The sequence below is a fragment of the Triplophysa rosa genome, linkage group LG6, assembly GCF_024868665.1.
Source record: "Triplophysa rosa linkage group LG6, Trosa_1v2, whole genome shotgun sequence".
NCBI classification, from domain to species: domain Eukaryota; kingdom Metazoa; phylum Chordata; class Actinopteri; order Cypriniformes; family Nemacheilidae; genus Triplophysa; species Triplophysa rosa.
Window position 1 is genome coordinate 4,443,293 of NC_079895.1, and position 13,666 is coordinate 4,456,958.

Genomic DNA, 13,666 nt, shown 5'->3' on the forward strand with positions numbered 1-13,666 from the left:
TTCTAGCCAGAAGAGTTTTTTTCTGTTTTTATTTCTCCTAAGGAAATTTAGAACAAACCTCTGAAACAAAATTGATTGACAAAATTAAGAACTCCATTGAGTCTAAAAAATCATTGAGCAATAAAAACGGTTCCTACCAGGTGAGAATGAACGGGCGTTGAACTTCTGCTTGTGTCAATGTATCTTAATGTACCCGAACAGTACGTTCTAGTGTATTGTTCTTAATTATTTTTTATGTTATGAAAGTTTTAATAGACTGGAGAAGTGCTATCTAAACTCAGTTAATTACATTTTTTGTAACTTTTATATTTAATATAAATTATATATGAAATATAATTGATTCAGCGTAATAAAATATTTTCTGTGGCTTAAAAAATACCAAGTATATAGGTATACAGTATATACTCTGCAGTATTCAGAAAATAGATCGAGGAAGTCTATTCCAAACATAGACCGAGGTACTTGAATATTGATGTGACCCATAAGTGTGTGTGAGATTGCACTGGGGGAAAGTGGAGGACCCTGGCAGCTTCATTACTTAGCCAATAAAAGAACAGATGTGTTTGTACTGCGAACAACCACGAACCGACCAGCACAGTTGGTTTACTTCCTCGAAACCCCAAACCGCGCAACATATCTGGAAACCTGCCCGTGTATACAGGTCACCAAAACCACTGCAGCATCTCTCGCTGGCCTCATTTCCACTGCAAACTAGAGCAAAGCTTGAGCTTAAGTAATAGCAGAGGGGTTAGAGAAATAGATTCACAACATTGAAAGAAAGTGATTAACATCAGGGATTTCCACTTACAGTTTTTCATTCTCTGAATACAAGAGATTCCTGAGAAAGCGGTAAGGAACAGTGGATAGCCAAATGGTGGTGGTGAAGTTGGTGGAAGTTTATTTGAAGGGATTAAAGTTTGCAGCTGCCCACAGAGATTACTGAGATGCTGTCAGAGGATTACTAGACAGACTGGATAGACAGACTCTGTGTATCCAGCCTTTACATTCACATACAGCCTTACTGGGTGAACAGAAGAACATGCACATATTAGATTTCAATACAAAACCTAAAGAAAAATAACCTGTTTTTAGGAAAGATTTCATTGGCGTTTTGTAAAAATATACATTATTATTTAAAGGACCAGTGTGTAGTTTTTTGGAGGATCTATTGACAGAAATGCAATATAATATACAAAACTATATGTTCAGAGGTGTATAAAGACCTTACATAATGAAACGTTGTGTTTTTATTACCTTAGAATGAGCTATTTCTATCTAAATACACCGCGGGTCCCCTTGCATGGAATTCGCCATGTTGTTTCTACAGTAGCCCTAAACGGACAAACTGCTCTACAGAGCACGTTTTGTAAATACATTGTCTCCTTCGGGAAAGAAGTGAAAACGTGATGACATCTTAATCCTCTCTAGGCCTCCGTAGTGCTTCGAAAGGGAGGGGTGGAGTGAGCGCTTGGTTGCAATTCACAATCGTACCGCTAGATGCCTCTAAAAAATTACACACAGCACCTTTAATATGCATTATAATATTTTTTACTGTAATGCTTTTGATAGATTATTTTATAGAATTACTAGATACAGTACTGTATGCTGTAATGAAAATCGAATGAGTAAATCTATTCTGAAAAATTGCAGGCCATTTTAAAATAGAAAATTGAATTTATTGTATGTCCACAATGTTACCCAAATAATAATAACACAAAGAACTTTATTAAAAGAATGAGAACCTAATCTTAATGGGCCTAAAAATCTGAATTTTTTAATATATTTTATATTTTTCCTTAAAATGTATTGCAGATAAAATAAACCTTTTCATTTATTGCTGGATAGAAATGTGACCTGGTTTTTGTAAGATTCCTCCGAGCTCAGCAGGACTCTAACTCTCTCACAGACACATACATGCGTTTCCAAGCATGGTGATGGACATTACATCCACAACAAAGGTGCAACTGACACAGTTGGCATCTTTACGCTCCTTTATCCTGTTTCTCATCCAGCCCGGGAAGCATCCAGCCGTGGCATTAAGGCTGACTGACTAGATTTGCTGTTTTTTTTTTCATTTTCAGATTAAAAGTATCATATAAGTCTCTGTTTCCCGGAGCGCACCATTGCTCTTTGTAGTTATCCATTATGCTGGACGGGAGTAGTAGCTCTTGAGAGGTCAGGAGGGGTTGAGTCTGTCTGTACACAGCTTTGGGTAATTTATTCACTCTCACAGATCCCAGACACACAAAAGAGGTTGGAGTCTGCTGTCGCTGACAGAAATAAGCCTCTCGTTGCTGCACGTGCCGTCCAGCGGTGTGGGGCGTTTGCTGGGCTTACTGTCTTGTATTTTGGTTTTCAATTTCAGTTTAGTTCAAGTGGTTGTTTTAAACCTGACATGCTTTCTTTCAAATATTCTCACTGTATGATTTATTTCATAATGTAATTTTTTATGATTTTAAATCATTATTATTAGTCACTCTTTATGTTTGTCGCCAGGTTTTGAAAATATCTAACCAATAAAGTGTATAAAAAAGTGCTCGTCAACTGAGAACACAGTATTTAATTTAATCATTTAAAAAGTACAGTGGTTTTTCCATTTACTGAAAACAGCGAATTTGGAGATCTGAAGTTTCAGAAGGACAGCGATGATATACAGTATATTGTATGTGTGTATATATAATATACATATACATACAATGTACAGTAAATATATAATGCGTATATGGGTAGTTGACAAATATACCGTACATACTGTATGTCCTATGGTGTGACAGCAAAAATGATTTTTTTCAACAAAATTTTTGTTTTGTTTTATCTTATTAATATAAATTAACAATGAAGATAAATCTCTCTTATGCTGTTTTTTTCTCAATTTTTGCTGTCAGACTATAGGACACAGTTACACATTTATTTGTCAACTACCAATATAATACAATTACAATCTCATACATTGGCATGTTTGGTTTAATTATTTGATTTTAGCCATTTTCTCTGTAGCTCTATTTAGTTGGTATTAAACTACACATGATGTTAGTTTACTTTAGTAAAAACTTCCATTTTTATTTCCTTAACTAGTTTCTTAAGAATCATTTTGTTACGAATAATTTTGCTCCGTGCTCATGCCATCCTTGTCGCATTGTGTAAGAGACATGGGCTCAAGGCATGTGAGTCGGGTCTCAACAGATGGACACAGGAGGTCAGTCCGCAGCTCTGTGCCCGCTTCACAAGTAGGGAAGCTTGGCTTTAGCGTGTAGGGGGGAGGAGTCAGAGGACAGAGCATTCAACCACCCGTGCAGCCCACACAAGCGCTCCAGACGTCCACGCTCGGACACGTCTCGTATCCAGCCTGTACCTCTGCGGTTTTAGGATGTAAACTCTCCCCACCTGTTTTTGAAAGCTCTGTGTGGGGTGATGCTGAATCTAGAACGTGAGTCACCAGAGTGCCATCTGGATTGGGATTAAACACTTTCCTCTCTCCTAACCCTCATCTCTTTGCTCTCCTGCAGGTATGAAGACCCCCCTGAGCCCCACCCAGCTGGTCGCAAACGGACATCTGTGCTTCCTACCGAACTGCGTGGAGGTTAAAGAACCCAGTAATGCCAGCAGAGATATGCAGTTGCAACAAGAGAGGAAGAAACTGCTCTACTCCCTGTGCGAAGTCTGCAACATCCAACTCCACTCGGCCGCCCAGGCCCAGGTCCACTATAACGGCAAGTCTCACCTCAAGAGGGTTAAACAGCTAAATAATGGAGAGATGCCCAAGGCGAGCGTCAGCACGGTTCCCTCTCCTCTACACTCTCTCACCAGCAACGGCAGTCAAGGTAAGACCTTTTGGCGCTCCGTAACCTCCTCGGATCCCCGTGTTGCAACTCTGCTTTGAAATTCGTGAACAGCTCTGACAGTAATGCACCCTGAGTTAGCATTTGACTCAGTGGCCTGGCTTGTCATTCCTTGTGGCATTTTTATGGGAAAGTAAAGTATAGAAAGTATGGGTGAGAGAGGGAACGTGAGGTCAGGACACGACCCCGGTCAGAGTAGAACCTGGGTCGCCGAGATCAAACAACTCTTATATGGCAGGAGCTTGTGTACAGTCCACTGCATGATAAATGGCCGATAAATGGTATCGGAATTGGCTGATAATGAAATTTAGGCCTATATATTATACCCGATAAATCACAAATCATTTCATCTGCTTAAACTTCTTCAGCTGCACGGTGCTCACAGTTTAAATACAGTACAGTACTGTCTTTCAGTCGTGATCATTCTCTTACTGCATTAGCAAAACATTGATGATGTAGATACTGTATTTATGAATGTGTAAATTATAGGAACAAAAGCATATTGTTTGAAGCCGATAGCTGTCTGAATACTTTCTGTCTTGAGACCTGTTAGACATGTGGCTATTAAGAACATTTTTCTGGGTTGCTCTGGAAGAACATCTATAATTTGTTTATTAAAGAAAAAATATACCAGAAAAGTTTGAAGGTTAAAGAATCGTTAACTATCGTATAGTAGACTTGGTACATGATTTTCAGGGAAAAAAGAGAACTAATGGTTACCGTGTTTTCTGCAGTGAATGTTTTCTAATAAAGGCAGTTGTCCACTTTTTACCTTTTGTTTCAGTGTTAGGGAATTTTATATTACTATTTAGATACTGTATATCGGCCAACATATCGGTTATCGGCTTCCAATGTTAAAGAATTAGCGGTTATCGGCCAAAATTTACATTTCGGTGCATCCCTAGTTTAGAAAAAGTAGTTTTGGCAAAAGTAGCCAAAAAAGCCTAAAGTTTTTTGAAGACAACAATGGTGACAGTTGATGTGTCACTTTTTGGAGTTCTCAAACCCAGAAAAGTATGGATTCCGGGCCTGAGCTTTAGTCAGGGGCGGATTTACCCATTAGGCAAAGGTAGGCTTGGATGTAGGCTTAGAAGGTAGGAAAGTAGGCTAAGATGATTCACAAAAGATTGTTGCCAAAGTCCACATCTCTCTCCCGCCAGATGCAGCACTCTTGTTTGACTTTGCTCTGCTGCTCAGACCGATGGGCACATAACGACATAATATAATAACGCCAAAGTACAGTGCAAACGATGCGTACTGAACGCACTTGTATAGAAATTTAGTCACATTTAAATGCTTGAAAAGTCGTTAACTACAAAAAACACATGGAGAGATGGCAAACTTTGTATATAATAATCCCAGATGTAATTCATTATTTCATTCTTGTTTAATTAGTGAGCATCTGTGTATATCAAGCTTAGTTTTCCCCTGTCACTTTGACTGGGGGTAAAAAGTTGTGTGCTTTGAGGAGGAAGAAAAGTAAGGGTTGCAGTAAAGTAAAATGGCGCATAGTTGGGGCCCCCATACATGGAATTGCCTAGGGCCCCCAAATCACTAAATCCGCCCCTGGTAGTCACCACAGCACATTTCCACCACTGCAGTAAAAAAACTATTTAGGGTTCTTGCAAATATCTAACCAATTAATAGCATTACAAAGTGCTGTCTATCTTAAAGTAGCCGTATATGGATAGTTGACAAATAAACCGTACCATGTGGAACCGTACTAAATCCTATGGTGTGACAGCAAAAATGTAGAAAATAAACTGTTAATATTATATCATTTTATGTTATTAATCTAGACATTTATCTTCATTGCTAGTTTTTTTTTCGAAATTTTTGCTGTCACACCACAGGACACTTGTGCGGTTTATTTGTCAACTTCCCATATAATGTTATAGATATCAGCACAGTAAACACTTTTATTTAAAGAAGACAATTATTTTAAATAATTTGCCGGTTCCTGTGTTACATTAACTTACTTTGCAGTCATTTTTAATATCTGGGGCATTTTTCATTTCTGACCCCGGTGAGAGCAGAACCATGTGTCCTCATTATAACCGTCCGGGTGTCCCTGATGAATAATGTCCATTCTTCCTGAACTGTGCTACATTCAAGAATAGTGTCTGTTTAACAGGCCCATGGCGATGCTGGCATGTGTAAGCGGTGCGAATGGCAGCACCTACACTTTACCAGTGAGTGAAAATTTATCAGTGAGTTCACAGTCTGGCTGGTGGGCGGAATAAAGCCGTTTACACCGTTGAGAGAAAAAGATGAAAAAATACCTGCATTTGTGAGATACAGATGGATGCCCGATTACCTCCAAATAAGAGGTTGTTGTGAGGGTTGCCAGGGAAACGTTTGGGTTGCTTTGATGTAAGATGGGCAGAGGATGGACTGGTGCTGGACTGGCACTGCGACTCGAAGTGTCAAACCAGCCGTGGCCAAACCTTCATTAGATTGATGGAAAGTTTCACACAGGCTACTGACATTAAACAGGTTCATTGTGCTCAACTCCATGGGAAAACTGTGTGTTTTATTTCTTGTTTGACGGCAGAAGCAAAATGGAAATTTTTATTCGGGTCGAGAAGCTTATTGCGCAATTAGAAGGTCAAATGTGTCATATTGATTTCATGACTCTGTGCATGCTGGTAAAATAATCTTAAAACTTTCCAGTTTGAAAAATCCCAGATATGTTTTTTTCCCATTATGTTGTTACTTCACACTTTTATATGTAAGGGATGTGAATAAGTGCATGAGAAATCTTGGCCACACAAAAACACAATGAAAACAAATTTGCTTGTGAAAACGACATTAAATACTGAAGGAAATCCCTTAAAATATAATTATCTGTGTGTACAGATTCAGAATACAGTAGTCAGTCCTCAAAGTGGTTGATGTGGTGATATCCATAGTAACATTTTGACATCTTTCAGTTGTCAACAACAGTTTAACCTTTTAGACACCACTTTTAGACAACATAATATGAGTCATATGGTTTTGATTTTGCTCCTGAAAATAACCACATTTTGTGCATATAAAGAACAAGCACTTACGCATTTAGAAGATGTGTGACAACAGTATTTAGCTACAGTGTGAATGTGACTTCTCCCCATGAGAGGAGATTGAAATGTATAATGTGATTTTCAGTGCATAATTTGTGCCTGTTTGTAATTGTGTCAAGTGTTTTCACTAGCACATATGTTTGGTTGGTGTGATTTTATATTGGCGCATAAGTGTGACTGGATGTAATATACTGTGTATGTGTAGAAGTGTAGAGGTGGTGTGTACTGTATACAGTACAGAACCAGCTCAGTTCCTGTAGCTAAACACACATAATGAGAAAAAAATGTATGCATTATTTCGGATTAAAGCATCTGTCAAATACAAAAATGTAACAATATGAATTGTCTTCTATCATTCAAATGAAAAAAATGTATAATAATTGTGCATAATGTGCATGCTGTAATCTTTAAGCATCTTTGTTACTTAATGTAATGTAATGTACACTAGACGTCAATGTGATTATTGATCTTGCATTTTGGGACAGTTGGCATGTATTGATATGCCCAGTTAACCATGTGACACATCCTTCGTAATATCACATTCAATATAATAATAGAAAATTATTTTATTTTTTTATACATTAAATTGTTTTTCTTTTATATCTGTTAGTATATCTGATGTGCATCTTTTGGCAAATTTGCAATAATACCACGTAGGCCTATTTCATAAAATAATACCGTGCGTTTTATAATGTTGCTGTTTTGATTTATTTCTTTTCTTATTTCTGCACTGTTTCTCATGTCTCTGCTGTTTTGGCCACAACGTGGCCTACAGTATTTGCTGTAAAACTGCTTTGCAACAACGAAGGACTTGTGAAAAGTAATTGTGTTGATGTGAATCGATTGTGACCGAGCCCCTTGTGTTGGTGAACGTGAATCTTTTAGCAGGCTGTCCGGTTATATGGTGTAGTCTGAGCCGGACATATGTAATTACAGCAGGGAGGATGTGTTTACTGCGCTTTACCACGGTATCTTCTTGACTGACGGCAGATCAGCTCTGAGGGAAACAGAGCCGCTCGCTTCTCACATACTGTATGCGCATTTCTGACTTTTATGGATTATTAAAAGCACTTTTGCAAACGTGGCACTTCGTGATTCACTATTTTCTGGACCGCTTGGTAGCCTACTAGATGTTTATTTGCACCTGCATGTGAGTGAGTGTGTTTGTAGTAGAAACAGCGGCCACAAGATGGCAGCGTTAGCATCTTTAAAAATGCTGTTCTTTTCACCACAGAAAGTCATAGAAATGTGGTTCCAGGTAATATGGTATTATTTATGGCGCTATTTTTGTATTAATGGATAATAATCGGGTGAATCATGCTGAAGACTGTAGGAGCATGTCACAGCACTTGGCTGTGGTGCGCGTTTGAGGTCGTCTTGTATAATTTTCTGCCCATGTTTATGTCTTTGAATGTCACTGTCAAGAAACATGACTAATAAAATGACTAATATGTAAACTAGACAGATTTACATTTTTGTTCCTTGAGTCATCCCACTCCAGTCTAATTCTGTTCTGTCTGAAGTACATCAGATTAAACAAACACAAACAAGTCTTTTGTTGGATGATCATTTAGACGGCAGAACTGACATTGAATCTGACATTTTTATATATACATATGTTTGTGTGGAATGGATGTATTTTTGACACTTATACGGTAATACCTTTGCAATGTGACTTGTGTCAAATATTGGGTTATATGGAAGCAAATATCCTATATTGTTTACACTGAAATGACATTGCAAAAATACACAGACATATTCAATTATTTTTCACTAATACTGTAGGCCTATAAGAAATAGTTATAGATGCTGATTGGTCAATGCAGTGCCCCAGTTGTGCTAAAATAGACAATATAACAGATATGATTTAAATATTTCTGCTTCTCTTCATATCTGTGTATATTGATTTCCTTATTGCCTGAACATTAAAGTGGTTTGGATCAAAATTGAACATGTCATATTCAGTCTGATTTATACTGTTCACACTATAATCCAAGAAACAGAAATGGTTGACATGACTGATTTGAGTTACGTTTAGATATGGCCTGAACGAGCCTACGAGCAAACAAATGTCTTCATGAGTCATGAATGTCTTGGTTTTTGTAAATACTCACTAGGGACACACTGGCTCGTTTATGCAGCAGGTTTATTGAATACTTCATACAAATCTTGTGGTGAAATGGGGACCCGCACAGTGATGTTGGCTCGGTTGATGGCTCATGACGTGTAAGAGGTACGAGCCTTTCCAGAATTAAACATTAATGGTCTCCATTGAAAGATTTATACTATTAGGAGCAGCAGGGTGTGTTGCAGCTATCTAACACACAGTGTCCTGACTACGGCCCTCATCTCAGTCTGGGAAAATTGCGCTTTTAGTATCCAGCTATGAAAACGTGTTGTCCTGGGTGCTCATTTAACTACCATTCACTTTAAACACACCAGCCCCCTTTACTCTACCTGCTGTTTTTTTTTAGCTGTGTCGCATTTACACCTTGGTTTCCGATGCGTACCCAGTGTGATCAGAAATCATCTACACAAAATGTGACCCTGGACCACAAAACCAGTCTTGAGTAGCGCAGGAATATTTGTGGCATTGTATGGGTCAAAATTATAGATTTTTCTTTTATGCCAAAAATCATTAGGATATTAAGTAAAGATCATGTTTCATGAAGATATTTTGTAAATTTCCTACCGTAAATAAATCAAAACTTTATTTTTGTCAGTGGATGCAGCAAAATTGCTAACAAAAATGGCCGGAAACCCGCCTACAAACTTCACTCGCTGCTGCCCGCTCTTTAGGAATTACCCACTCAAGTTTGGTATCTATGTAAAGCTTAGAATTTCAGCTTTCGGGTTCATCTACTCTTCACAACATCATTACAGCCGTAAGCCAATAGAGAGCGTTAAAACAAACCTGTTTCTTCTCAGCAACGGCCTGCTGCAGCGCATCTGATTAACAACTTCAAAGGCGATTTAAAGACTCAATATTTTGATTTTTTGCACCCTCAGATTCCAGAGTTTTTAATAGTTGTATCTCGGTCAAATAACGCCCTATCCTAATAAACCATACATCAATGGCACACTATACTATTAAGCCCGACTACAGCTTATTTATATATCTAGAGATTGTGAGCGTCACTGACTCTTCTAGTGTCCATAGTGCTTAGTGCTGGCAACATCAGGTCATGAGTTCAATTACCAGAGAATGCACAGACTAATAAATGTGCACTGTGAGAGTTTAAGTGAGCGCAGGGTATGACCTTTTATCTGTGTAGTGCACTTATGAAGTTTTGGATAAACAGTGCATCAGCATCACCTTTTAAATGGGGTCGAAATCCATCCCTGACTACTGAATGCAGTTGCAGATATTATTATTAGTTGGTGTCATAATGTTCGCCCAGTTGTTTTTGTTGTGATGAATGTTAGACATTAAAGATTAATGCATGTATCTTTGTTTAGTATAATGTTAAATTGCAGCGGCTTAGTCTTAAAGTCATTATACTATGTCTGTAATGGGGTTGTGCATGTAAACGCATGTTAATGTGAGCACATCCTCCAGCGCTTAAACCTGAAAACTAAAAATGCATCCTTTTGCTTAACTCAGTTTTTCACTTCCCGTCCGAGCAAGAAAAATTATGCAAATGTCCAGTACAATTTTCCATGTGAGTGCAACGCTGCACGGACGATTTGTTATTCAACCACCATCAAACACTTTCTGTCAAGCAGACACGGGGTAAGAGAACTCACCCAACAGGCGTGTTTGATGAGTGTCGGACGGTCAGCGGATACCTCCCAGCAGATGGCTTGTCCTTCCCGCTGGCCTGCTTTCTGTGTGGGTCTGTGTTTTTAGAACACGCTTGTACCCCCGCCCAGCTCCTTTTGATTAACCTTCAAAATATATCCTGGAGAGAAATTGTTTAGGTCACCCACACGCATACAGCGTGAGGTCAGTAAGAGAGTTATTCGTTGGTGTCTGGGTGTTCAGAATGTGAGTGCAGCTTGAATGTCTTACTTTCTGTTTGTTTGCATTAAGAGGCTCCTTATCTTCATTTGCCTCCACGACCCGGAGCTTTGTGTTGTTAAATAAGAGGGATTTTTTTTGTGCAGCTTTTCTTACAACATATATCTTACCTTGTTCTTGGATTTTGAGATTGAGTAATAGCTTTGCTCGTTTGAAGTTGAAAAATGGGCCTGCATGTTTGGAAGTACACAAGATATTTGTATTATTATTTTTCTTTTGTTCTTTTTGCTGTTCTTCTGATGTTTGTGCTGCCAAAACATACTTGGCAGAAATATGTTACGTTGTGTACATCATTTTATCAATTGGGGGTATGATTTTGTACTGAAATTTGTACGTTGGTGCCAGAGTTTTGTCAGAAAGAAAGATGGCTCATAGGCTGAAAAACAGACCTGTCCACACTTGCAATTACTGAAAAAATGTACTTTTTTGTCACACCGTTCATTTGCAAAGGTTGTGTATTACTATAAATTTCATTTGTTATATATAATACAATAATTATTTTGACGCAGCTTGCTTGTCTGTAAGCAGAGTTTGTAATAGCAGTCAATTCGCTTGCCTTGTAAATCAACTCTGAATTCCTCTCCTCATTTCTCCATTGATTCTGCTTATCCGCTCATTCATCTGAACAGTCTGACAGTGACAATATATCATTTATATGAAAGCATACTGTGTAACATACATCACCATCTGCTACATCATACCACGAGCAAGCACTAACAGAGACGCCGCACGAGAGAAAAGACGTCACATTATTCACAAGTCAAGTGAATCATTGCATCTCACAGGGTGTCACTGAAGTGGATAGACGAGCGCAGACGAAATAAGAGAGGCAGTGGAACACAGACGCTCCAGAGGTGTAACTATTGCTTTAAGATGAATGATTTTAGCCTATGCATTTCACTGGATGAATGTATGGATCTTTATCTCTTGCTTCAGGGGTTTGGTCTACATCGTAGAGCATGGCACTTTGTTGTTAAGCGGCTTGTCAATCATCACCCTATCGTCAGATGTCCCATACAGCCTTTGGTGACAGCTGCCATTGTACATTTACATTCATGCATTTGGCACATGCTTTTATCCATTACATTGCATTCAAAATGTATTTTTTATCAGCACGTGTCCCTTGGGATTCATCATCATCATCATTACTTTTATTACAGACTCGAAGTCCAATTAAAAAAATTACAAACAATCGTAAATCACGTAAATACATAGAAAACTGTTCAGCAGTAATCACATAAGAAGTCAACGTATTACAAAAATTCAGTGATCCCAATGCCTCCATAGCCTGGACTGATACCGTGTAGAACTTAGACTTATGTTAGTTTGGCCCTCACTATTTTCATTTTTTGACTCATTCAGCCGACAGATAAATTTATACATAAGATTTCGTAAAACAGCCTGAAAAGTATTTACTTGTAGTCCCACAAACATTTCACTTGCACAATGCCACCTATGTCTCCGCAGCAAAATTCTCATCGTAAAAGACCTTGTATTTCAAGTACATTCGATACATTACGGATCATGTTTAAAGCTTTATTCTAGCTGTGTTTTGAGTCATGTGGCTTAAGTAAAGCTTGTTTAGCCGTTCACATACATCACATTCTACCAGCGGTCCTCGCTGCTCTGTAATTAACACACACACACCGGTGATGCCGGCCCTTTGGAAATGATGACTAGATGTAACCGTGATAGCCCTGTGTGACATTACTGGTGGCTCGAGTAGTCCAGCCGGGGCTGAAATATTGAGTTACACGCTGTGTTAGTATGACGTTTGGCAGCTGCTAGAAGCTTCCTGAACTGCGGGGTGACGGGGCTTGTCCGATGACATCTACTCGCACGTTTATCTAAGCCAGCGTGGTCGTTTACTCACAAGTGTCAGGTTGTGCAATCCACTTCTCTGTTCGTTTTGTCACCTCTGCTGGTGCCGCCCGTCCATCTGATCTTTCTCTCTCCACATCCTGGGCCTTTTCGGATCGCCAGTCATTTAGATTTGTGACAAACCCCTTCGGAGGAACGTGGGCACGGTGAATGTGCCATTTGGTTTAGTGTTGTCATCAGCTATGGCCTGTGACAGCTGATTTAGATACTTTGACACGTGAATGTGGGTGAATGATGTGATGCTGATGTTATTTATATTATTTTAAAATGCAATGTAATGAAAGACAACAAAATGCTCCTTTTCTGGGATGTAGATTTGTTTTATTGTTGGCGCATTTTCAGCTGATGAATGATAAAATACAGGCTATCAAAATCAGGGACGAATTATGAGTTAAAAGTTATGAGTTCTTTCCCTTAGCTGCGCATTTATTATAGAAAGTGAAAGTTAAGAGGAAAATTAATATTAAAACTGGTCTCGCTCTGCGTCAAATGCATGCGCTACGCAAAAAATAATCTTTCTAATAGAAGCCTAATATTAGCTCACAGCGAAAAATCAACAATGGACCAAATTCATGCGTATGAAACACACGTCTTTAATTAACGGTCAAATATACACGTATTTAATGCATCACATAAATAAAAAATGATTTCTCACCATAAAATGTCACCATAAAACTAAATATACAAAAAATAGGTTTTAGTACTTCTTAATATAAACTTTGGGACTGTTTTTGTAATAGCTTTTCGAATACATTTTACATATTAATGATAGCAACATGAACACAAATGAACACAGACTTTTTTAAGGATTCTTTCTTTTTTGTCATATTTGTCATTGACCCATGCATGCCAATTCATTTCTC

The 13,666-nt window shown here is 38.4% G+C and overlaps 1 protein-coding gene across 2 annotated transcripts in view; it reads left to right on the top strand.

The window, feature by feature from the left end:
• znf385b (zinc finger protein 385B) overlaps positions 1 to 13,666 on the top strand; it is a 121,505-nt gene that overhangs the window by 29,917 nt on the left and 77,922 nt on the right. The window contains exons 1-2 of one of the 2 annotated variants that reach the window (XM_057336656.1): positions 2,880 to 3,427; positions 3,507 to 3,821. In XM_057336656.1, coding sequence (XP_057192639.1) covers positions 3,412 to 3,427; positions 3,507 to 3,821 — 331 coding nt within the window. In that variant the 5' untranslated portion in view covers positions 2,880 to 3,411. Of the gene's footprint in view, positions 1 to 2,879; positions 3,428 to 3,506; positions 3,822 to 13,666 lie in introns of those variants that run through there. The other variant, XM_057336657.1, reaches the window with a different exon arrangement.